This window comes from Myxine glutinosa, chromosome 3, assembly GCF_964187855.1.
Source record: "Myxine glutinosa chromosome 3, kmMyxGlut1.1, whole genome shotgun sequence".
Taxonomy (NCBI): Eukaryota; Metazoa; Chordata; class Myxini; order Myxiniformes; family Myxinidae; genus Myxine; species Myxine glutinosa.
The window spans coordinates 26392581-26416188 of NC_136263.1; the positions used below are offsets into that span (position 1 = coordinate 26392581).

Consider the following 23608-nt stretch of genomic DNA (forward strand, 5'->3'; position numbering starts at 1 on the left):
ACCCAGTTTTAGGACCGGCAGAGAAGATAACTCAGAAGGAAGTTGAGGAAGCGATAAAAGCAATGAAGGGTAGAAAAGCGGGAGGGCCGACGGGAGTTGTGGGAGATATGTTGAAGGCAGCAGGAAGTTGGGGTGTGAAGAGAATGACAGAGATCTGTAATCTGGTGGTGAAAGAAGGCCGCATTCCAGTGGATTGGGAACTGAGTACCCTCGTCCCTCTATACAAGGGGAAAGGTGACCCTCTGGAGTGTGGCTCGTACCGAGCGATAAAGTTATTGGAGCATGGAATGAAGGTATTGGAAAGGGTGTTGGAGAGGAGGATAAGGAAGAAAGTGAAGATCGACGAAATGCAGTTTGGATTTATGCCAGGAAGAGGAACGACAGACACGCTTTTCATTGTGAGGCAGTTGCAGGAGAAGTACATGGAGAAGAGGAAGAAGTTGTTTCTTGGGTTTGTTGATCTGGAGAAAGCATTCGTTCGGGTTCCACGCAAAGTATTGATATGGGCATTGAGGAAGTTAGGAGTGGAGGAATGGTTGATCAGAGTAGTGATGGCAATGTACAAAAGAGCGCGCACAGCTGTAAGGACGAAGGACGGGAACAGTGGTGAGTTTGAGGTGAAGGTGGGAGTGCATCAGGGGTCGATACTAAGTCCACTACTATTTGTAGCTGTGATTGAGGTGCTGGCTCAGAACGTAAAGGAGGGTTTACCGTGGGAGTTGTTATATGCAGATGATCTGGTGTTGATTGCGGAAAGTATGGATGGACTGAAGGAAAAGATGAACACGTGGAAGGAATGTATGGAGACAAAAGGTCTGAAGGTGAATATCGGAAAGACGAAGGTGATGGCAAGTGGTAAAGCATGTGGTGAGGTGGAAAGAACTGGGAAGTGGCCCTGTGCTGTGTGTAGGAAGGGTGTCGGAGTGAACTCCCTTCAGTGTACAATGTGCGCTGAGTGGGTTCATCAAAAATGTAGTGGTCTGAGAGGGTCATTAACCAGTGTGGCAGCTACATTCAAATGTAAGGTGTGCACAGAGGGAGCTGCAGATGGAGGAAATGTTGAGTTGGATCTTGGAGACGGCGTGAAGCTGGAAGGTGTGAAAACATTTTGCTACCTCGGAGACATGCTGAATGGAGAAGGTGGATCAGACTCGGCAATGGTTGCTCGAGTGAGATGTGCATGGAAGAAGTTTCGGGAATTGAGTGGCGTGCTGATGATGAGGGGAGTGTCGTTGAAGCTGAAGGGAAAGGTGTATGCTGCATGTGTGAGAAGTGTTATGATTTATGGGAGCGAGACATGAGTAATGAACGTAGAGCAGCAACGAAGGTTGGAAAGGGTGGAACTGCGAATGGTTCGACGGATGTGCGGAGTATCGTTGAGAGAGAGGAAGACAAATGATGAATTGCGAAAGATGATGGGAATAGAGCCTGTGATTGATGCTGTGAAGAGGAACAGGTTGAGATGGTTTGGTCATGTGTTGAGGAAGGATGAAAGTGACTGGTTGAGAAGAGTGATGGAAATGAATGCAGAAGGAAGTAGAAGACGGGGAAGACCGAGAAAGACTTGACTAAAGATGGTGGAAGAAGAAATGTGGACAAGGGGGTTAACAAGAAGAGATGCAGAAAATAGGGCAAAATGGAGAAGATTGTCATGGGGACCGCAAGGCTAACCCCCGCTCTCGCAGGGAAAATGGCCTTTAAAATGCATGTTGTTGTATCTGGTGTAATGGAGATTATCAAATCCTCGATTATGAATAAAGTTTAATATCTGGTGTAATTGAGATTATTAAATCCTCGATGATAAATAAAGTTTAATATCTGGTGTAATTGAGATTATTAAATCCTCGATTATGAATAAAGTTTAATATCTGGTGTAATTGAGATTATTAAATCCTCGATTATGAATAAAGTTTAATATCTGGTGTAAATGAGATTATTAAATCCCCGATTATGAATAAAGTTTAATATCTGGTGTAATTGAGATTATGAAGTCCTCGATAATGAATAAAGTTTAATATCTGGTGTAAATGGGATTATTAAATCCTCGATTATAAATAAAGTTTAATATCTGGTGTAATTGAGATTATTAAATCCTCGATTATGAATAAAGTTTAATATCCGGTGTAATTGAGATTATTAAATCCTCGATTATGAATAAAGTTTAATATCTGGTGTAATTGAGATTATTAAATCCTCGATTATGAATAAAGTTTAATATCTGCTGTAATTGAGATTATTAAATCCTCGATTATAAATAAAGTTTAATATCTGGTGTAATTGAGATTATTAAATCCTCGATTATGAATAAAGTTTAATATCCGGTGTAATTGAGATTATTAAATCCTCGATTATGAATAAAGTTTAATATCTGGTGTAATTGAGATTATTAAATCCTCGATTATAAATAAAGTTTAATATCTGGTGTAATTGAGATTATTAAGTCCTCGATTATGAATAAAGTTTAATATCTGGTGTAATTGAGATTATTAAATCCTCGATTATGAATAAAGTTTAATATCTGGTGTAATTGAGATTATTAAATCCTCGATTATGAATAAAGTTTAATATCTGCTGTAATTGAGATTATTAAATCCTCGATTATAAATAAAGTTTAATATCTGGTGTAATTGAGATTATTAAGTCCTCGATTATGAATAAAGTTTAATATCTGGTGTAATTGAGATTATTAAATCCTCGATTATGAATAAAGTTTAATATCTGGTGTAATTGAGATTATTAAATCCTCGATTATGAATAAAGTTTAATATCTGGTGTAATTGAGATTATTAAATCCTCGATTATGAATAAAGTTTAATATCTGCTGTAATTGAGATTATTAAATCCTCGATTATGAATAAAGTTTAATATCTGGTGTAATTGAGATTATTAAATCCTCGATTGTGAATAAAGTTTAATATCTGGTGTAAATGAGATTATTAAATCCTCGATTATGAATAAAGTTTAATATCTGGTGTAATTGAGATTATTAAATCCTCGATTATGAATAAAGTTTAATATCTGGTGTAATTGTTAGGGTTGTCAGGTTGTAATTGTTAGGGTGTAATTGTCAGCCTGGTGTTGGCTTAGCGGTTAGGGTGCCGGCTTGGGATCCTCAGATCCTGGGTTTGAATCCCGGTCGATCGCTGAATTAACGCCAGGGGGGTTGACTCAGCCTGTCATCCTTCCGAGGTCGGCAAATTGAGTACCAGCTTGCTGGGATGAATGATCACGGTGTGTACCCCGATTTAGAATAGGTACACCGTATCCCTTCGCATCGTAAGAGCGTGACCAAGGGTTGGCGCCAGGAAGGGCATCCGGCCATAAAAAAAACATTGCCTCAAACAGGGAACCATGACTGTCATGGGGCCCGCAAGGCTAACCCCCGCTCTAGCGGGGAAAATGGCCTTAAAACGATCATTCATTCATTCATTCATTCATTCATCTGGTGTAATTGAGATTATTAAATCCTCAATTGTGAATAAAGTTTAATATCTGGTGTAAATGAGATTATTAAATCCTCGATTATAAATAAAGTTTAATATCTGGTGTAATTGAGATTATTAAATCCTCGATTATGAATAAAGTTTAATATCTGGTTTAATGGAGGTGATTCATGTTTTGTTTAATTTTCTTGAAAATTTACCCGCTCTTTTTGTCAGTTCAGATTAATTATCAAGCCTATCTGTTATGTGCAAGATAATTTAGGAAATGATGTGTATTGGCACATTGACTGTGCAATCTGTTTGATCAGCTTTTTAGATTATAAAATTCAAAATCGTAATTGTGCAAACGCACTCAACCGATCATCCACATTCTTACACAGTTGCCTTAACTTCATTTTTATAATAATTTTGTTATCTTCCAGCAAAAGCATTTCGTTCAAACAAATAATTGTCTTTGAGCTTTGACTTTCATTCATTGACCTGCATTTCTATATCCCTTGTTTCCTGCTTTGTAAAGTCATTTTCTATTTCTGTGCAACATTCAATGAAACCACTTGGTGTTGGGCTAGCGGCTAGGGTGCCAGCTTAGGATACCAAGGATCCTGGGTTCGAATCCCGGTCGATCGCTGAATTAACGCCAGGGGGGTTGACTCAGCCTGTCATCCTTCCGAGGTCGGCTATTTGAGTACCAGTTCACTGGTAATTCCCTGTTTGTCGTAAAAAGGCGACAAAAAGGGTTGGCGTCAGGAAGGGCATCCGGCCGTAAAACATTGCTTCAAAAAGGGGACCAAAAAAAAAAAACAACAACCACGGTCCCCGAAAAGGCCAACCCCCGCTTTGCGGGGAAAAATGGCCTCTAAACGGTGGTTTATTCAATGAAACCACTTGTTGCTCATGATGGAGATGCGGCTGTTTCATGGTTTTTTGTTTGTATATTGTTATGTCGGTGGGGTAGAGCAATATCTAGAGCCAGGTAGATCTGTTTAGGTAGGTATTCGACTGTCACGATAGGGAATCTATCTACCTTGTAATAACTTCTGTGTGCTTAGTCCGGTTTGTCGGTTCAGGAGAATACCTGTGAACATACCAGGATGTTTGTGTGCTAGGTAGTTGTAGGGATTAAAGATAACAGCCTTGTGTGTCACACCTGGTAATCAAACCTTTGTCCCTTATGGCAATGCATACCCATATAAACACTTAGATAGGCCCTTTAGCGCACACAGTAATTAAATCCCCATCCCTTACAACGACTTTGGAAGAAGCCAGAACGGGGCACCGCCGGGTGGCCGCCGTCAGCTACACCACGAGCTATGACCACGCCACAGGGAACGTGTGATTGGAGGGAAGGAGCTGGAAGGTTCGGTGGAAGGCACTGGTTGGTGGCGTGCCAAGGCTGACGTCACCGCCCAGGTTATAAAAGTGCGCTGCACGACATTTCAGCAGCTCTAGCGCTAGCTCTAGCCCTTGCACTCTCTGCCTCTTGCGCTGCATGTCTCTGGCTGTCTTGCGCTGCACGATATCTCTCTGTGCTTGAAGCCCTTGCGCTTCTTCTTGGTCTTGAGAGGTCCTGGTGGTCGTGGGTTCACCATCTGTGTGGTGCGGGAGCGAGGCTCGGTGCTGTGAACGGGCGGGACCTCTTGTGCAAACGGCGAGGGCGTTGGCTCGGGCCTCGCGAAGCATGCGAGGCGGACGGAGGATTTCTCCGCACCGGAGTTTGGAGCACCATTGGACGATACACTGCAAGACGACGGACAGATAAGACCGCACCCTACATTCACAAGTACACGACGATTTATTTTGTTCATTCATCCCTGTGTCCTTTTGTTGAGTCTGGTGTGTGGGATCCCAATTTAGGAATTTGATTTATCATCGCGTTTCCTGTCCCGATCCTTATTACAATAAATCCTTTTATTATTTCTCATTCCCTTCAACTCTGGTGTCCGTTTGAGTTCGTTCCCCTTCCACAGTTACGCGCTCCCGCTTCTTCCTCTTCCCTTCTTCTCTTCCCGCGTTTTATAGCGAATCCGTGTTTGGTCGTCGCCTCCTTTAAAGCCGTTCTGGTCTTCCGCGGTCCCTGGTATTAACCGGAGGGGTCCGCGCGGTAATATTTTCTTGTACTATGAGGGTTAGGTGTGTGTGTGTGTGTGTGTGTGTGTGTGTGTGTGTGTGTGTGTGTGTGTGTGTGTGTGTGTGTGTGTGTGTGTGTGTGTGTGTGTGTACGCACACGTGTGTTTGCGCGTACATCATGATGAATCCATATATAGTCACTATTTTGACATGTTCAACACCTAATTGTGTAAGTATGTAAATACAGCAATTATATACAATTTTTTAGAGGACTTCATATTTGGAGAGTTTTTTCCAAAATTTCACTCAGTTGAAGTTGGTCAAATTTGAAGTATAGTTTTCTGCATGCCATGAATACTGACATAAGCTCAAAGTAATTTTCCAAACATACTTGAATCCCTATCAGTGACCAAGTGAAATGGTTTATTTTTTGAAAAACGCTAACTCAGTCGAGGATGTTAAACATGGGCAATGCAGGTAGTCTAGCTTCTCATGTACGTCTCTGTCCGTGTACATGTTTCTTTATAAAGCCATCTGTCCAAACTACATGAGAGGGACTGAGCTTGGTTTGCAAACTATTGTTCAATTGTATCTGATGTGAAAACGTAGAGTTGAGATGTAAAAATGGTGAGGTTATCTGAATCACCGTGATGTTGCAAACCGTTTTGGTTGATAACTTTATAGTGAATGCATTTGCCACAAGGGGGCACTGCTTCATGACTCTTCAGAAAGGATTTTTCGACATCACCCCATTATGAATGCATAGTATTGGAATAAACACGAGACTCAATTATGAGCATTGATAATTTGAGGTCTGATTTCTGCTGAGATGCCCATTAAACTTGGTCATTGGGTGTTATGATAGTGCCCTGAGCAATCTGGATATCCTTAGCTTTTTGCACACAAGCAGTGCTGATGCTCTGAAAGTTTTGCCTATAAATGTATGAAAAGCCAAACATGACTTGTGGAATTTTGTTAACCCTCATTTTCCCATTCAAACCGGATTAGGCGGCACTGAATGGTGAGATTAGCAGTAGTGCTGCCACCGATGGATGAAATGTAGAGACCTGAACCATGCATGGTATGTGTGCTGCAGACACGAATGCAGAGCCTGCGTCCTGACCCACGTGCTGCATACCGAAACGTGTTCCACGCTCTTCTAACCATCGTGCGCACTGAAGGCATTTGGAGACCCGTTCGTGGAGTCAATGCAATGGCGACTGGTGCTGGGCCTGCGCATGCCCTCTACTTTGCCTGCTACGAGCGCATCAAGGCTGTTCTTAGTGAGGGTCGTAACTCTCACCTAGCTAACGGTGAGCACCACCGCACCTACTGTATCACACTTCCACCCTCGCCCCACACCTCCTGCGGCACCAAAACCTTTCACAATCTTTAAATGGACATTTGTAATTTGTCCATCTATACTCGTATTGTGAACTAGTTTAAGTTTTCATTGAAAACATCACATCTCTAATTGACTTTTTTCCAAACTTTTATCTGTGGAGTGACTTGAAAATTGAGATTGAGGCTTTCCTTTTTTAATGTGCAAAGAAAGCAGGGACAGTACAGCTATAATTGGCTTGGACTTGTAAATTTTGAAAACCTGTCTATGAAATAGAGTTTAAAACTGTTCCTAAAAAATTGTTTTTAACACGACCTCACCCCATCCACCCCGAGTCCTGGTGGTTCCTCACCCCATCCACCCCGTTTTTTTTTGTTTTTTTTTGCATACAAGATCGAGGCTCGTGAAAGAGCGAACATTAATCACACAGAAAGACAAACCGACACATAAAACATATAACATCGGGAGCGGTAGACAAGATGGGGAGAGAGGAGGAAGGACACAAACACAACATTTGAGAGCAGGGACCGAGAGACATGGAGACATCGAGAGATCTGTGAGAGGGAGAGGGCATTTGGGGCGGGGGCATGGGAAGGGGGGGGGGGTGGGAGAGGTATAAAACATATGGACACTGCCAGGACTTCCAGGAAAGAAGTTGGAATTTCAAACAAGGTGGATCTTGGGTGAATTAGCGGGGGTAGAAAAGATCAAGGTTTTGGATGGGGGAAGATAGATGGTGGTGAACAGCTGTTTTAAAGACCTGGAGGGACGAGTGGGATTGAAGGGAGTGAGGGAGTTTGTTCCAGAGGCGGGAGAAAAGAGGAATGAAAGAATGAAGGTGAGCAGAGAGCCGAGATTTCGGCAGTTTAACCATCAGAGGGTTGCTGGCAGATCTTGTGCGACCTGTAGGAATATTTGGGGGACAGAGCACAGAGAGAGCTGGGGGTGCAAGGCCGGAGAGGAGTCGGTAGAAGACAGAAAGACCACCTACCTGCCTGCGGTGAGTGAGTGAAAGGCCCTCAGAGATAGCTTCATCGCGGGAGATTCCAATAATTCTGAAAGCTTTGGTTTCGACAGCGTGAAGCCGAGCTAGGTGTGAGGCAGGAGCACCGGCCCATAGGGGAGAACAGTATTCCATTGAGCTGCGGATGAAAGCCTTGTATGTGGTGAGGAGCTCAGGTGTGCCGAGGAAGGACTTCGCACGACGGAGGATGCCCAGTCGGCGACTGGCTTTGGAGGCCAGCTTGGAAATGTGGTTTTCCCAAGAAAGATCATGGCAGATAGTGAGACCCAAAAGCTTGAGCGACAGAACTTCTTGGAGAGGATTGTTGAGAAAGTAGATGGGAGGGTTGTCCAGTCGATCTTTTCGGAGAGACATAGTAAGAGTGTGAGATTTGTCAGGATTGAAAGACATGTTCCACTTGTTTGACCAGTCTGTGATTTTGTCCAAGTCTTCAGAGAGTGAGGAGGCTGCAGCCTGCCGATCTGAGGGAAGAGGAATGGAGCGGCAGAGAGTGGAGTCATCAGCAAAGAGATAGAGAGGATTTTCCAGAGAGTCGGAGAGATCATTGATAAAGACCAGAAAAAGCACAGGGCCCAGAACACTGCCTTGGGGAACTCCAGCCTGAACAGGAAGGGGAGTTGAGAGAAATCCATTCAGGGCCACACGTTGACTACGACCAGAGAGGAAGTCCGCAAGCCATGCATGGAGATTTCCATGGATACCATAGGAGGAGAGTTTGGTGAGCAGAGCTGGGTGCCAGACCGTATCGAAGGCACGTGATATGTCGAGGGAGACAGCTCTGATTTCCTGTTTGGCATTGAGGACCTCCATCCATTGTTGAGACAGCAGAAGCAGCATGTCCAGAGTAGAGTGACCTGGTCTGAAACCAAATTGATGATCAGAGATCAAGCCGTTGGAGAAGAGGAAAGATTTCATATCCGAAGCAATGATGGATTCCATGACTTTGCTGATAATTGGGAGCAGGCTGATTGGTCTGTAGTTGCAAGAATCTGTTTTTGCACCTTTTTTGTATAAAGCGGTAATGTTTGCTGATTTCCAGGATGCTGGCAGATGACCTTGAGCAAAAGAGAGGGTGAAAATGACAGAGAGAGGGTGAGATAGAGCAGCAGAGCAGGATTTTAGGACCCGTGGGCTGATGCCGTCTGGTCCAGTTGCAGAATCAGAGTCGAGGTTAGACAAAAACTCCTCCACCTTGTCAGGAGAGAAGGACACAGAGTCCAGGAGCAGTTGGGTTCGACTGGGAAGGGTGGGAACAGAGAGAGATGGGTTTGGGACACAAGATTTTGAGGCAAACACAGAGTTGAGGCATTCGGCTTTGTCATGTGCGATGTCAACTGTGTGGCCATTTGAGGTAAGGGAGGGGATGGAGGGGGAACAAACACCAGAAACGGATTTGACCAGACGCCACCAGGATTTGGAGGAAGGAGACAGGTTTGAGAGTTCATTCTTGAGTGTGGAGAGATAGTGCTTCCTGGCACTCCTGAGCGTAGACACACACTTGTTCCGAGCTTGGTGGAAGGAACTGAGATTGCCTTCAGTTGGATTTGCCTTCCAAGAGGCAAAGGCAAGTTGTTTCAGGGCAACTGCCTCACCACAAGATTCAGTGTACCATGGACGGGAGGAAGGGTAAGACAACTGAAGACGAGATGGCATAAATCTGTGCATGAGAGAGAGCAGTTTGCTTTGGAAGAATTCCCAGGAAGAATTGATGTCAGAGGCAGTGGAGATGGGAGACCAATCCAGACGATTGATGGCTGCTTGAAGACCGTCCCAGTCGGCCTGAGTGAAATGCCAGACTCGTCGACGCTGAGGAGGCTCTCTGAGAATGGCCAGAGAGATGTCCACTTTGACAAGCACATGATCAGAAGAACCGATTGGAGCAGAAGATGAGCAGCAGACATTAGCAGGGAAGTTTGTCATAACCAAGTCTAGAAGAGAAGATACTCCATTGGCTGAGATCCGGGTCGGGAAATTGACAGATTGTGTCAATCCCAGTGAGTCACAGAAGTCCTTTGCTGAGGTGCCATGACTGGTGAGAGAGGAACCCACACCCAACCAGCTGGCATGATGACAGTTGATGTCACCACATATGAGGAAGAGAGAGTTGGGATGAGTGGATAGAAGTTGGTCCATGTTGTCAGCCAGTGAAATGTAAATGGAGTCATCACTGTTTCGAGGACGGTACAGAACACATATGAACAAAAGGTGGGAGCGGAGAGGAAGCCGTAGCCAGAGGTACTCCTGGGGGTGAGGAGGAGAGAGGGCAGTGCAAGGAGAGTGAGGAAGAGAGTTTTTGATAAAGATAGACACCCCACCACCAGGACGAGGCTCAGGTCTATCATGCCGGAGGAGGGTGTAACCAGGAAGAGATGTTAAGGAATCGGAGACATCTTGAAGAAGGAAAGTCTCTGTTAAGCAGATCAAGTCTGGATTGTCAGAAGCAACCTGTATGGAGAGATCAGTCAGGTTTGAGCGAAGGCCCCGGATGTTTGAGGTCCATACCGTTAATGAAGAGAGAGGGGGAGCATCGGGTACAGGACAGGGGAGGGGAGGAGTAGGGTAAGATGAAGGATGAGAGGGGGAGGTAGGGAGAGCAGTTGATAGTGTGTCAGAGATTACAGAAGAGTTCCAAGAAAGGGAAGGATGAGGAGGATGAAAGGTTTGATGGTGAAGGGATGAGGCACAGTGAGGAGTTGTTTGAGGGGGGGCAGAGGAAAGTAGAAGGTTGGGGGGGGGGGTGGAGGTATGAGATAGAAGGGAGACGAAGTGGGGAGGAGGCAGCTTTGAGGAGGAGAGGGGAGGAGGGAGAATTGGAGAGGAATGGTATGGGGGGAGATTTGAATGGGAGGGGTTGGGGGGGGAGTTTAGGAGGGGAGGGGCAAGGGGGGAGTTTAGGAGGGGAGGGGCAAGGGGGGAGTTTAGGAGTGGAGGGGCAAGGGGGGAGTTTAGGAGTGGAGGGGCAAGGGGGGAGTTTAGGAGTGGAGGGGCAAGGGGGGAGTTTAGGAGTGTAGGTGCAAGGGGGGGGATTTGGAGGGGAGGGGCAAGAGGGGAGTTTAGGAGGGGAAGGGCAAGGAGGGAGTTCAGGAGTGGAGGGGCAAGGGGGGAGTTTAGGAGTGGAGGGGCAAGGGGGGAGTTTAGGAGTGTCGGTGCAAGGGGGGGGGGATTTGGAGGGGAGGGGCAAGAGGGGAGTTTCGAAAATGGATGATTAATGAAAGACAAACATTGATAACAAATTGGGTTTGTTGTGATTTTCAAGTTAGCAATCCGATTCAGAACGATGGAGGAGGGGTGGAATGAATGTGAATTTAGACCATGTAGTGAGGGAGACATATAAGAGATTGAATTTCTTTTTTTTGACATGGAATGAGATGGAGAGGAATTTGAAAAAAGCCTTTTAAATAGGAAGAAAAACAGCTTGTTGTAATATACCACTGAATAAAACACTGAAGGGGAAAGTTTATACATATTTAAATAATATTAAAACAGAACCGTAAACAATCTTATATGCACAAAGTACCAACGGGGGGAGAGCCGAGAGGGACCACCACGAGTCACGTGGACAGGGCAAAAGGTGGATGGCAAGGAGATAATGGGGGCGGGGCGAACAGCACACCTCGACAGAAAGTACAGGATGAGACAAACAGCATACGTGGAGAAAGGAAAAATTAATGTTTTTTTTTTCTTTTTTTCTTTTTTTCTTTTTTTTTGGGGGGGGTGGGGATTTAAAACGTTAGAAAAAGAGTATTATGTTCGGGGTAGAAGGGAAAAAACTAAGAGCCAAGCAAAACACGATGTAGGGGAGTTAAGTAAACAAACACCAATGGGGGTACAAGGCCGCACACGCGAGGCAGAACACGATTAATTAATTACGAGTTACAGGAAATTCAAACCAAAAGTAACTATAAACAAACAATATTACGCATAGACGATAAAATAACGAGTTGAAATTTGACAAACACACGAATGAAACTAGAACGGGCACTCGGTAGAGCGCATACCTTCGCCGCAGCTACTGTTCTGTACTTGGCATGGGAGTGTAGGGAACAGAACAACAAAAATACGATTTTGACCTTTTCATGACCTTGACCTTGACCTTTGACCCGATTGCTCCCAAAATCTAATCAAATGTGTCCCGTATAATAACCAATCATCCCACCAAATTTCATGCAATTCGGTTGAATACTTTTTGAGTTATGCGAATAACATACACACACACACACAGACATACAAATAAATACACAGCGATCAAAACATAACCTTCCGCTTTTGCGAAGGTAAAAATAACCGCTTTGGATGCCCCGGAGAGAACCAAGCCTCAAGGTCGGAAGCTTCAACAACTAGGCCACGTGGCACGAAATACTCGACTATTTTTTACAGGTATGAAAGATTAACACCGATAATAATCTTCCCAGGGACACGCAAAAGGTACACACACGTAAGATAAATACAGTTTCGACAAAAATACAAATGTGACAATTACTTAACTTCGAGCGTGCATCACCCCATCCACCCCGAATCGGGGTGGTTCCTCACCCCATCCACCCTGAGTCGTGGTGGTTCCTCACCCCATCCACCCCGAGTCGTGGTGGTTCCTCACCCCATCCACCCCGAGTCGTGGTGGTTCCTCACCCCATCCACCCCGAGTCGTGATGGTTCCTCACCCCATCCACCCCGAGTCGTGGTGGTTCCTCACCCCATCCACCCCGAGTCGTGGTGGTTCCTCACCCCATCCATTCCGAGTCTTGGTGGTTCCTCACCCTATCCACCCCGAGTCTTGGTGGTTCCTCACCCCCATCCACCCCGAGTCTTGATGGTTCCTCACCCCATCCACCCCGGGTCTTGGTGGTTCCTCACCTTATCCACCCTGAGTCTTTGTGGTTCCTCACCTTATCCACCCCGAGTCGAAGTGGTTCCTCTCCCCATCCATCCCTCAGAGATGCCTCTACCCATCTTCCTCCCAGGTTTGTGACTTAGTGATGAAACTTTAGGCCATTGATTTTATTTTGCGCACAGGAATGAAACTGTGATGTAAGTCTGTGATGGCTCTTCTAATGTAACTCTGTGATGATCCCAAATAGGTCAAACATGAAATTATTTTCATGAAAGATTCCACCAATAGAGGGCACAAGTATGCTTTGTGTCCAGCATCAGCATGTTACGCTTTAAGATCTTTCGTTGTGTCCGTCTGACACCCTATCTTTCCTGTCCTTCGGCATGCCTTTGCTAGTCAGTGGACACACTTATAATTGCAATCTCTTCAAAAGATTGGGTGACACAAGTTAATCCTTTTCAATCCATTGGTGTAGGTTGGGATGAAATGGCCACTGGATTGATGGAATAAATATACCTTTATTTGGCTCTAATGATACAGCTGTGCCTTCTGCCTTTTTTACAATCTGCTCCCTGCTTTACCCACGAAACTGACATTCTCTCAAATTGAATCCCCTTCATCTTCATAAAAGGCCATTTAATGCACCTCATCAAAGCAAACATCTGGTCCCATCAACTGCATTTGGATTGTATGAATGGAGCTTTATAGACCCTCTCAACCAAAGCCTTTATTTTCGTAATTTGTAGATTTGTTGTGTCCGGCGTAGGCCAGTGATGTCGGCCTGTAAGAAAGAAATGGAGGGGTTGTTTTGGGGTTTTTGGTTATGATGGAGAAGCTATGTGGATATTGCATGGAGGATAACGACTCTGTGTACTATTGCATGAATCTGATGGATATTGGAAGACAAGACAAACGATCACGGCACATAGGATTTGAACTGGGATAGCAACATCACGAGCTCGTATGTCCTCGGATGTGAAGGCCAAACAGGCAAACGAGATGCATGACTTGTCACGTGAAATTGAAATGCCACTTTGGCTCTTTTCAGATTGTATTATTGATTCCTTTTGCAAGTTTAGATTTTACTCATTTAGTTAACTTTAGAAATAGAAAATTAATCTGAAATAATTCACTTTTCAAAAGTAGCAAATTACATCGGCCTATGTTTATTATCCTTTTGCAGTTGTTACAAGAGAATCACCATCATGAAATAATTATCTCCACCACTGAAGGTGTATGGAGATTATGTTTTCACGTCTGTCTGTCTGTATGTTTATTTGTCTGTGAGCAGGATATCTTAGAAAGTTATGAACGGATTCGGACGAAACTTGGTCCATAGATTGGTGTGTGACAAGGAAGAATTGATTAGATTTTGATGAAGATCCAGATCTGGATATGAGAATTTTTAAAGTGATTTTTCACCATTGAGAGACGGTGCCAAAAACTATATATAGCGATATATTTCCAAAAGTTGCAGACAGATTATGAATAGATGCCCTCGTTGACTGTCCTAAAAATAAACAAGTTTGATTTAAACTCCTTCAGCTGTTTTTAAGTATCACATTTTCATAAGCCATGACAGGTTTCTCATCGATTGGTGAAGCGGTTTCAGAGAAGAGATTTTTTTTTCATATCTGCTTTCAAGCTAATATGGCTGCCATACCACGTGACACAGTCATGGCCAAAAATATTGGCACCCTTGCACTTTTTTCAAATAACTCACAATTTTCCCTAAAAATAAGTTGAAATTCACAAAAGTATTTGGTCTCCACAATTCTTTATTTCACTGTTAATATAACAGGACCTTTGTTTTAGATTCAGAACTTAATATATCCTTTTAAATCAGAAAATAAAAAGAAATGGCATTGACAAAATTATTGACACCCACGACTTAATATTTGGTAGCACAGCCTTTGGACTAAATAACTGCAGTGAAGTGCTTCCTATAGCAATGAATGAGCTTCCTCCACCTCTCTTCTGGCAGTTTGGCCCACTCTTCTTGTGCAAACTGCTCCAGTTCTCCCAGATTTGAAGGGTGCCTTCTCCCAACTACTGTTTTCAGATCTCCCCACAGGTGTTCAATGGGATTTACATCTGAACTCATTGCTGGTCACTTCAGAACAGTCTGGCGTTTTGTCTTGAACCATTCCTGGGTGCTTTTTGAAGTGTGTTTGGGGTCATTGTCCTGCTGCAAGACCCATGACCTTCGCCGGAGACTCAGCTTTCTGACACTGGGTTGAACATTGCGCTCCAAAATGCCTTGGTAATCTCCTGATTTCATGATGCCATGCACACATTCAAGGCACCCAGTGCCAGAGGCAGCACAGCAACCCCAAAACATCACTGAACCTCCTCCATGTTTGATGATGGGGAAGGTGTTTTTTTCTTGGAAGGCTTCATTTTGTTTTCTGTAAACATAGAGATGATGTGCTTTACCAAAAAGCTCTAATTTGGTCTAATCTGTCCACAGGACATTCTCCCAGAAGGATTTGGCTTGTTCAGGTGTGTTTTGGAAAACTCCAGTCGAGCTTTCTTATGTATCTCTCTCAGCAGTGGGGTCCTACCATTAAACCCCCTTTCATTGAGTTGTGATGGATGGTGTCAGTTGACTCTGTTGTACCTTGTGTCTGAAGGTCAGCTTGAATCTGTTTAGCAGTTGATTGAGGTGCTTTCTCCACCATTTGAACAATCCTCCGCTGCAATCTTCAATCACACTTGTGGCCATGTCCAGGGAGGTTGGCTGCTGTGCCATGGGCCTTAAACTTCCTGATAACATTGCGTATGTTGGACACAGGAACATCAAGTTCTCTGGAGATGGACTTGTAGCCTTGAGATTGTCCATGCTTGGCTACAATCTTGTGTCTGACCTCCTCAGACAATTCTCTGGTTTTCTTTCTTTTCTCCATGCTCATTGCGGTACACGCAGTGACACAAAACAGCAGAATGACTCCTTTTCTCCATTCAAACTGGTTGAATGAGTTATTTTTACATTACAGGCACCTGCAAGTCACCACAGGTGAGTTAAATTCCAAAGTAAAGGAGAATCACTTGATTGAAATCTAATTATTTCTAACAACTTTTAAAAGGTGTCAATAATATTGTCCGGGCCACTTTAGGATTTCTGTGTGGAATAAGCTAAGATTTAGTAATTTTTTCAGCTTTTTTTTTGTTCCACTGAAAACGAAAGAAATACATATGTGGATACCAAAATATATTTTAATTTCAACAATTTTCTGGAAGAAATGGTGCATTCTTTGAAAAAAGTGCAAGGGTACGAATATTTTTGGCCACGGCTGTATGACCTTTAAAATGTACAATTTGCATATGTATGGGAAGGGGATCACATTTGTGAAGTTTCGTGTTGATCGGATAAGGTTAGTTTTTCTATCCAAGATGGCTGCCAAACCACATGACCTACGACGACATCATTTCAAACTATATGCAACAATGGTGTTTGATGATATTTTTATAATTTCACATCGATAGGGTAAGCGGTTTCAGAGATATAATTATTTAATATTTTCCTTCAATCCAATATGGCTGCTACACCATGTGACCAATTGCTTTCGTGATTGTTTTAATCGCCATGCCTAGTCGATGATACATGTAAAGTTCCGAGTCAATTGATTTGGTGGGTTGGGAGAAGATTTTTTTCCGGTTTTAGGTTAAATGCAATATGGCTGCCAAACCATGTGACATATGATGCCATAAATTTAATATTTCAGTACAAATGGGTTATAGATCATATGCATGCAATTTCAGGTTTTTAGGATAAGGAATTTGATTAAAACATTTTTGGCTGGTATACCATTTTACCTATGATATCATCATTACCATGCTTTTGTTCCTCATTGAGAGTACTTGACAATGTGCAAGTTTCAAATTTTTCCATTCAGCGGTTTCCGAGAAATAATTTTTTAATTATTTGCATTTAATCCAAGATGGCTGCCAGACCACCTGACCTATGACGCCAAGATTATCAAAAAAACATTCTCCATGGGTGTCACTCCTACCCTGAAAGTTTCGTCTCAATAGGACATGTGGTTGCTGAGAAAAACTAGGTTTAGCCCGTACGGACGGACAACCCAAAAACATAATGCCTCTGGTCACCTTCGGAGGTGGAGGCATAAAAAGTCCTCAATCGATATCTCCCATTTGAAAAATTGTAATTTCTAAAACTGTAAAATGTGAAATAAACATAACAATTGTTGTGGAAAACCAATCAGGTCCACACAACTTAGTCCAACTGGTGGTTTAATTCCATTAAGACCATGACATCATTCTGTAATACAGGAAATGCAATAGGAATAAGATTTGGCATCACATGGGTCCATCCATAACATTCAATGCAAGCAAGCTTAATATTCTATGCAGGCGTACCGTTAGCGAGTCTGCTAGATGTAACATGTCACAGGAGAAGTCTCGGAGCACCGGCCGCGGCGGGTCTTATAGCCGCGCCCCCCTAGCTGTGTCAGTGAGCAGCGAGCATCACCCCGGGTTCAGTACGAATACGATTTCACTACATTCTCCCCCCCCCCCCCCCCCCGTTAGAATTATACTGCAGAGCGGCTAGAAGCGAGCGAGCGTCAGCACGAACAGGGTGCGGAACAGGGTATCAGTCGACCCAACCGTACCGGTCCGGGCGGCGGATTTCTCTGCCAGCACGCGTCCAAAATTCCCCGGGTTCGGCATCACGTATCCCAGTGTCCTCGGCGTCGGAGGCGCCACCAGGGTCAGGTGACGAAGGGGGTACCGCCAAGCCGTCGGGCCCAGGTAGACGCGGCGAGGGGAGGGTCGGTAGACTTTCGGTGATGGGAGCGTCAGGAGAGTCCATAGTCTCATAGATGGGTTCGATCGGTTCGTCCGATTCCCTACTCGGGTCGGCGATCCCGCATGGGGCAAGATGACGTACGGAGACAGTAGTCTCACGTCCATCAGCCGTCATCACACGAGCATGCTCAGGATTAGCCTGGAGAATCTGCACTTTGTCCACTAGGGGGTCGTACTTGCTCGTGCGAACCGCCCGTTTAAGGTAGGCCGGCCCGGGCCCAGCGAGCCAACTGGGTAAAGACCGTATACACCCCGTGCTCCTGAGGTGGTGGAAAAGTCGCTCGTGGGGAGTTTGGTTGGTTGCCGTACACAGGAGAGCCCTGATCGAGTTCAACGCCGCAGGTAGCGACCAAGCCCATTTATCGAGGCCCCGGCCGAGGTTCTGGAGGTTGAGCATGACGGCCCTCCAGATAATCCCGTTGAAGCGTTTGATCTCCCCATTTGCCTGGGGTCTGTACGGCGTGGTGTAACTAGAAGCGATGTTATTTTGGAGCAGATAGCCGCGCACCTCCTGAGACAAGAAGACCGCACCCCGGTCGGTATGCACATAGGCCGGGTACCCGAACATAGAGAACAAGTTCTGTAAGCATAGCATCACCGTGGCAGCAGTCATGTCCACGCACGTATAAGCGAAGGGGAATCGCGAGTACTCATCGACGATAGTGAGCAGATAGCGAGAGCTACTCGACACCGGCAATGGGCCCTTGAAATCCATCGCCAAGCGTTCCCACGGCCTCGTAGCCCTAACCAGAGTCCCCATGGGTGGGTTATAGAAACGCGGTTTGATTTCCGCGCATATAGCGCAGTCGCGACAGATACGGCGGATATCGTCAATCGAGTAAGGGAGATTGCTACGCCGCACAAAATGAGCGAAACGCGTTACGCCCGGATGGCCCGCAGTGGCATGCAGCACACGTAGGCCCTCCAAAGAGGTGATACCCGCGCATGTAGCCGGTCTCGATAAGGCGTCGGCGGCCCGGTTATCCTTCCCCGGGCGGTATTTGATGGTGTAACAGAAGTCGGCGAGTTCGATACGCCAGCGAGTGATTTTCTCATTCTTAATGCGCTGGGCGTGTAAGGTGTCATACATGAACGCAACACTTTGCTGGTCCGTGATGATTTGGAAGCACCGCCCGAGTAAGTACGGGTGCCATCGCCGAATAGACTCGACGATCGCATACGCTTCCTTTTCGACAGACGAGTGTCTCCGCTCAGCGGAGGTAAGAGTCCGTGAAAAGAAAGCCACCGGACGCCCTCCTTGGGAGAGGGTCGCCGCGATGGCCTGATCCGAGGCATCACTTTCGAGGACGAAAGATCCGCTCTCGTCGATCGTCGCCACGGCGGCACTGGCGATGTCGGCCTTAAGGCCTCCAAAGGCCGCCAACGCGGCCGGACGCAGTGGGAAGGTGTCGCAGGCCACAAGGGGGCGAAGTTTCGCGGAGAAATTTTGTACCCATTTGGAGTAATGGGCGAATAGCCCGAGGGCGCGCTTCAGGGACGCCCGATCGCAGGGAGGGGCCATGTCGAGCAAAGGTCGCAGACGCTCCTTATCCGGAGCGACAGAGCCATGGGTCACGGTGTACCCCAGAAGATCTATCTTGCGTAGAGAGTATTGACACTTATCCTCGTTCATGGTTAAGTGATACCTCTGCGCGACCTCGAGGAAGCGCTTCAGATTAGCATCATGCTGCCCTTGGTCATACCCACAAACCGTAAGATTGTCTAGGTAGACGAAAACATCGGTTAAGTGCTCCCTCGCAATGAGGTCATCCATGGCCCTCTGGAAACAGGTGACCCCGTTCGTTACCCCAAAAGGCAATCGAGTAAACTGGTACAACCGCTTCCCCGACTCAAAAGCGGTATAGATACGATCCGCCCTAGAGATAGGGATCTGATGGTATGCACTACGGAGATCGAGAGTGCTGTAGACCGAATACTGGGCCACCTGTCGCACCAGCACGTCCATCCCCGGAAGGGGGTAGGCATCCAGCTGTGTAAAGCGGTTAATCGTTTGGGAATAGTCGATTACCATGCGTCTGCGGTGGGCCTCGCTTCGCACCACCAAGACCTGGGCTCGCCACGGCGACCGGCTAGGTTCTATGATACCGTCTTTCAAGAGCTGAGCCGTTTCGTCCGCAATGAATTGCATGTCTGCGCGAGAGTAGCGCCGTGATTTTACCGCGACAGGGGTACAGTCGGAGGTTAGATTGGGGAACAGCGAAAGCGGCTGGATTTCCATTTTCGCTAGGGCACACACAGCAAGCGCGTCCGCCCCCACAACAAGCGTGTCAGGCCCACCAAACTCCATTTCCAGACGTCCATGCCGCTTAAGAAAATCGTGTCCTAACAGAATATCAGCACATAAAGCAGGTAAAACCATAAGGTGCACATCTGGAAAAACCCGTCCCTTTATCACAAGTTTCAATCGGCATTCCCCCTTCGTGCTGAGTCCAAGTCCCTGGGAAGCCATGAAGATCCGTCTCGTAGACCTCAAGACCTGCCAACCATGCCTGTGCACTAGTCGCTGGTCGATAAAACTATCCGTAGACCCTGTATCCACCAAGGCCCGCACACAATGGCCTTCGACCATGAGGGGAATAAGGGCTTGAGCCAGGCCGGACGAGCCTGCTGGGAGTGGGACTGAACCCCCCGAGTGGGTCGGACGAGCCTCGCGGGCGGATCCTATGCCAGCAGCAGTTTTGCGGTCGTTGCCGGAGTATTCGTTGTCCATGGGGAATCCGTTGAAGCCATCAGAGAGCTTTCCCATGCATTCCGGTGTTTCGCGATTCAAAATCTGACAATTTTGACGGAAAAAAACCTCCGTAGTATTTGAAAGCGCCTTTTGACACTTTTGGCAGAAAAGGGCCTCCGTAGTATTCGAAATCGCCTTTTTACGGGTGAGGGCCACCGTAGTTGGTACCGAACCCATGTCGCCGCCAGTGGACGCCGTTCGCTCATGAGCGTCACGACGAGAACGTACCGCTGGGGCTTGGCGAGGCTCCAAAGCCCCTCGCGTGGCCCGGAGTCTGGTCAAGGACGCATACGCCGTGCCCGATTGAGGATGAGACTGTGGTGGCTGTCCGGTGACGCCCACCAAGGTCGACTGAGCGCCCAGGGGCCCGCAGAGAGGGGCCCTGCCCTTCAAAGCCGGGTAAGGCGCCGGGTTCCGGGCTCGGCTCGTAGGCTCCGCAATGAGCCCATTCAAGGTCGCGCGCGGCCGCGAGCCGCGGGCTGTTTTCCGGCACACTTTCGCGTAATGCCCCTTTTGCGAGCACAAATGGCATATGGCGTCCCGAGCCAAACACACGGCCCGGGAATGACGTTGCCCCCCACAGAAATAGCAGGTGGCCCCGCGTAGGGCCTTGGGTCTGGCCGTTGCGGCAGCCATCAGGACTGGGTCCTCCTCCGGAGCATCCTGGAGTTCCGCGAGCAGGTCCGCTTCCTCGGCGGTAGCACTCTCCGGCCGTGCGTGTAGCGAAGTTCCCGCCAAGAGGTGCGTGCGATCATAGGTGTTCGATTGCAACCGCGCTTCGGTGTATACCTTTCCTTGCTCGAGTGCCGTAGCGAAGGTCAGGTCGGTCTTCTCCAGGAGTTTGAGCCTTAGGTCCTGGGAGGAGACCCCAGCGACATAGGCGTCTAAAAGAAGGTTATCTTGAGACTGCGCGTGAGTCCGTGGCTCCCTGGTGCTGTCCAGCAAGAGCTGCCGGAGCTCCTGGCGTAGTGGTCCATCGGCTCGTTGGGTTGCTGACGTCGCGTTAGTAGCAAATACCGAGCATATACCGGGCTCTTTTCCTTTATGTACAACCGTTTGAGCTCTGCAATCGCGAGGTCGTACGTCGCGCATTGTGCGATGGAATTGTACACCTTGTAGTCGATTTTCGAATGCAGCGTTGCTAGCTTCGCGGCAGCTGTCGGCTCGGTCTCAGGCTCTGCGAAATGATGCTCCAACGTTTTGAGCCAGTGCTTCAGTTGCAATCCTCCATCCGAGGCTTGTGGGTCAGCACAGAATGTTGCAACCCCCAGCGTCTTGTTGCCCGCCATGTCGGTAGATCTTTAATGGAATTAAGTGTTGTGGAAAACCAATCAGGTCCACACAACTTAGTCCAACTGGTGGTTTAATTCCATTAAGACCATGACATCATTCTGTAATACAGGAAATGCAATAGGAATAAGATTTGGCATCACATGGGTCCATCCATAACATTCAATGCAAGCAAGCTTAATATTCTATGCAGGCGTACCGTTAGCGAGTCTGCTAGATGTAACATGTCACAGGAGGAGTCTCGGAGCACCGGCCGCGGCGGGTCTTATAGCCGCGACCCCCTAGCGGTGTCAGTGAGCAGTGGGCATCACCCCGGGTTCAGTACGAATACGATTTCACTACAACAATAATATCCGTAAAGGAAAAAAAGAAAAAGTGTCTGTCCGTAAAGGAAAATTTACAAAAAAAGGAACAAAGCGTCCGTTAAAAAAAAAACCCTCAGGTGATATCTTGCATTCTATAACTGTAAACCATGAAAGAAAACCCTCAATGAAATTTACGTAAGAAACCGTAAACACGTCCGTAAAAAAACAGCCATATCTAGCAAGAAGTTGTTGATACTTGCCTATAATCATAAAGTGTCTATTTATTACGCACCTATGTACTTATTGTTTACAATGTGGAAGCAAATCCCGTGTGTGTGTGTGTGTGTGTGTGTGTGTGTGTGTGTGTGTGTGTGTGTGTGTGTGTGTGTGTGTGTGCGTGCGTGTGTGTGTGTGTGTGTGTGTGTGTGTGTGTGTGTGTGTGTGTGTGTGTGTATATGTATATATATATATTTATATATATATACACAAAGAATTAAGTTAAGCACCCCCCCCCGTTTTTTTACAACCTCGCACATTACAAGTTTGTTGTCGTCAAAACAGTGTAATATACCCATGATATTGCTATATTTTCTGGAGAAGTGATATTATGGTCACATAAAAACATAACAATCATGCCGTTTTCAATATTTTATTCTGCATAATTTAAGGTGAAATTTTTTGGGAATTTTAGCCATATTTTCACCTCAATTTAAGTATGGAGCTATAGGTCCATCACGGACAGTGTGGATGACGTTTATGTTTTCTAACGTACAGTCATTGTTCTGAGAAGACCTCTAGCGATCTTTGCGTCAATAACGTCAATAACGTCAATAACGTCAATAACTAATGTCATACCAATCATTATTTGATCTCACATACCTTAGAATATATGCCAATGTATACATATACACAAAGAATATATATTAGGGGGTGCTTACCTTAATTCGTTGTGTAGGGGTGCTTAACTTAATTCTTTGTGTATATATATATATATATATATATATATATATATATATATATATATATATATATATATATATATATATATTGTTGTGGATGTCAAACGTCGGCCTTCCCATTATCAAGGGGGGATTAATCCCCTTGTCCGTGATCTGACCGACGCGATCCGGAAGTTATCACGTTCCTTCCGGTCGGTGTTAAATAGGGTTGTTGGTCGAATTTAGTCCTATTACCTAAGTACTAACACCGACCGCGAAGCAAGGAAATAACTCCCGCCCGAAACTCGGCGTTAGTGGACACGCCGAGCGAAGCGAGCCGCGATTCGGGCCGTTAACAAGGACTAGACCCGATTATAGCGGTTGGGATCGTGCCACGGTTACCCAATGGAGAAAAGACAAGGACGATCGGATTAGGAAGAAACCAGGAAGAACAAGGCAATTTATTCACAATGTACAAGAAGAGGAAACAAAGAATGTACAAGGAAGAGGAAGAAAAAGTACACAGGACAGCCTTATTCAGTCTTAACTTATTCCCTGGGTTCGGGCCCGCTCGCTCTCCGACTCGGTCTCAGACTCAGCCTCACGCGGGGATGTAGAAGGTAGGGTGGAAGGTCCGGCGATGGCGTCCACAGCTCGTCTCGGTCCTTGGCTCGTTCCGTGCAGACGATGGTGGACGGCAGGCAGCTCTTCCTGTGTAGCGTAGGCGCGAGCAGACAATTATTGTGACGGGGAAAGGTCGGTAAGCTAGCGGTTATTGCACGCTTA

General features: G+C 46.1%; 1 protein-coding gene across 2 annotated transcripts in view; it reads left to right on the plus strand.

Moving 5' to 3' along the window:
• Window positions 1–23608, plus strand: part of LOC137423728 (mitoferrin-1) — a 100199-nt gene that overhangs the window by 56079 nt on the left and 20512 nt on the right. For both annotated transcript variants that reach the window (XM_068111183.2, XM_068111184.2), the window contains exon 2: window positions 6607–6823. In XM_068111183.2, the coding sequence (XP_067967284.1) occupies window positions 6607–6823 (217 nt within the window). The remainder of the gene's footprint in view (window positions 1–6606; window positions 6824–23608) is intronic.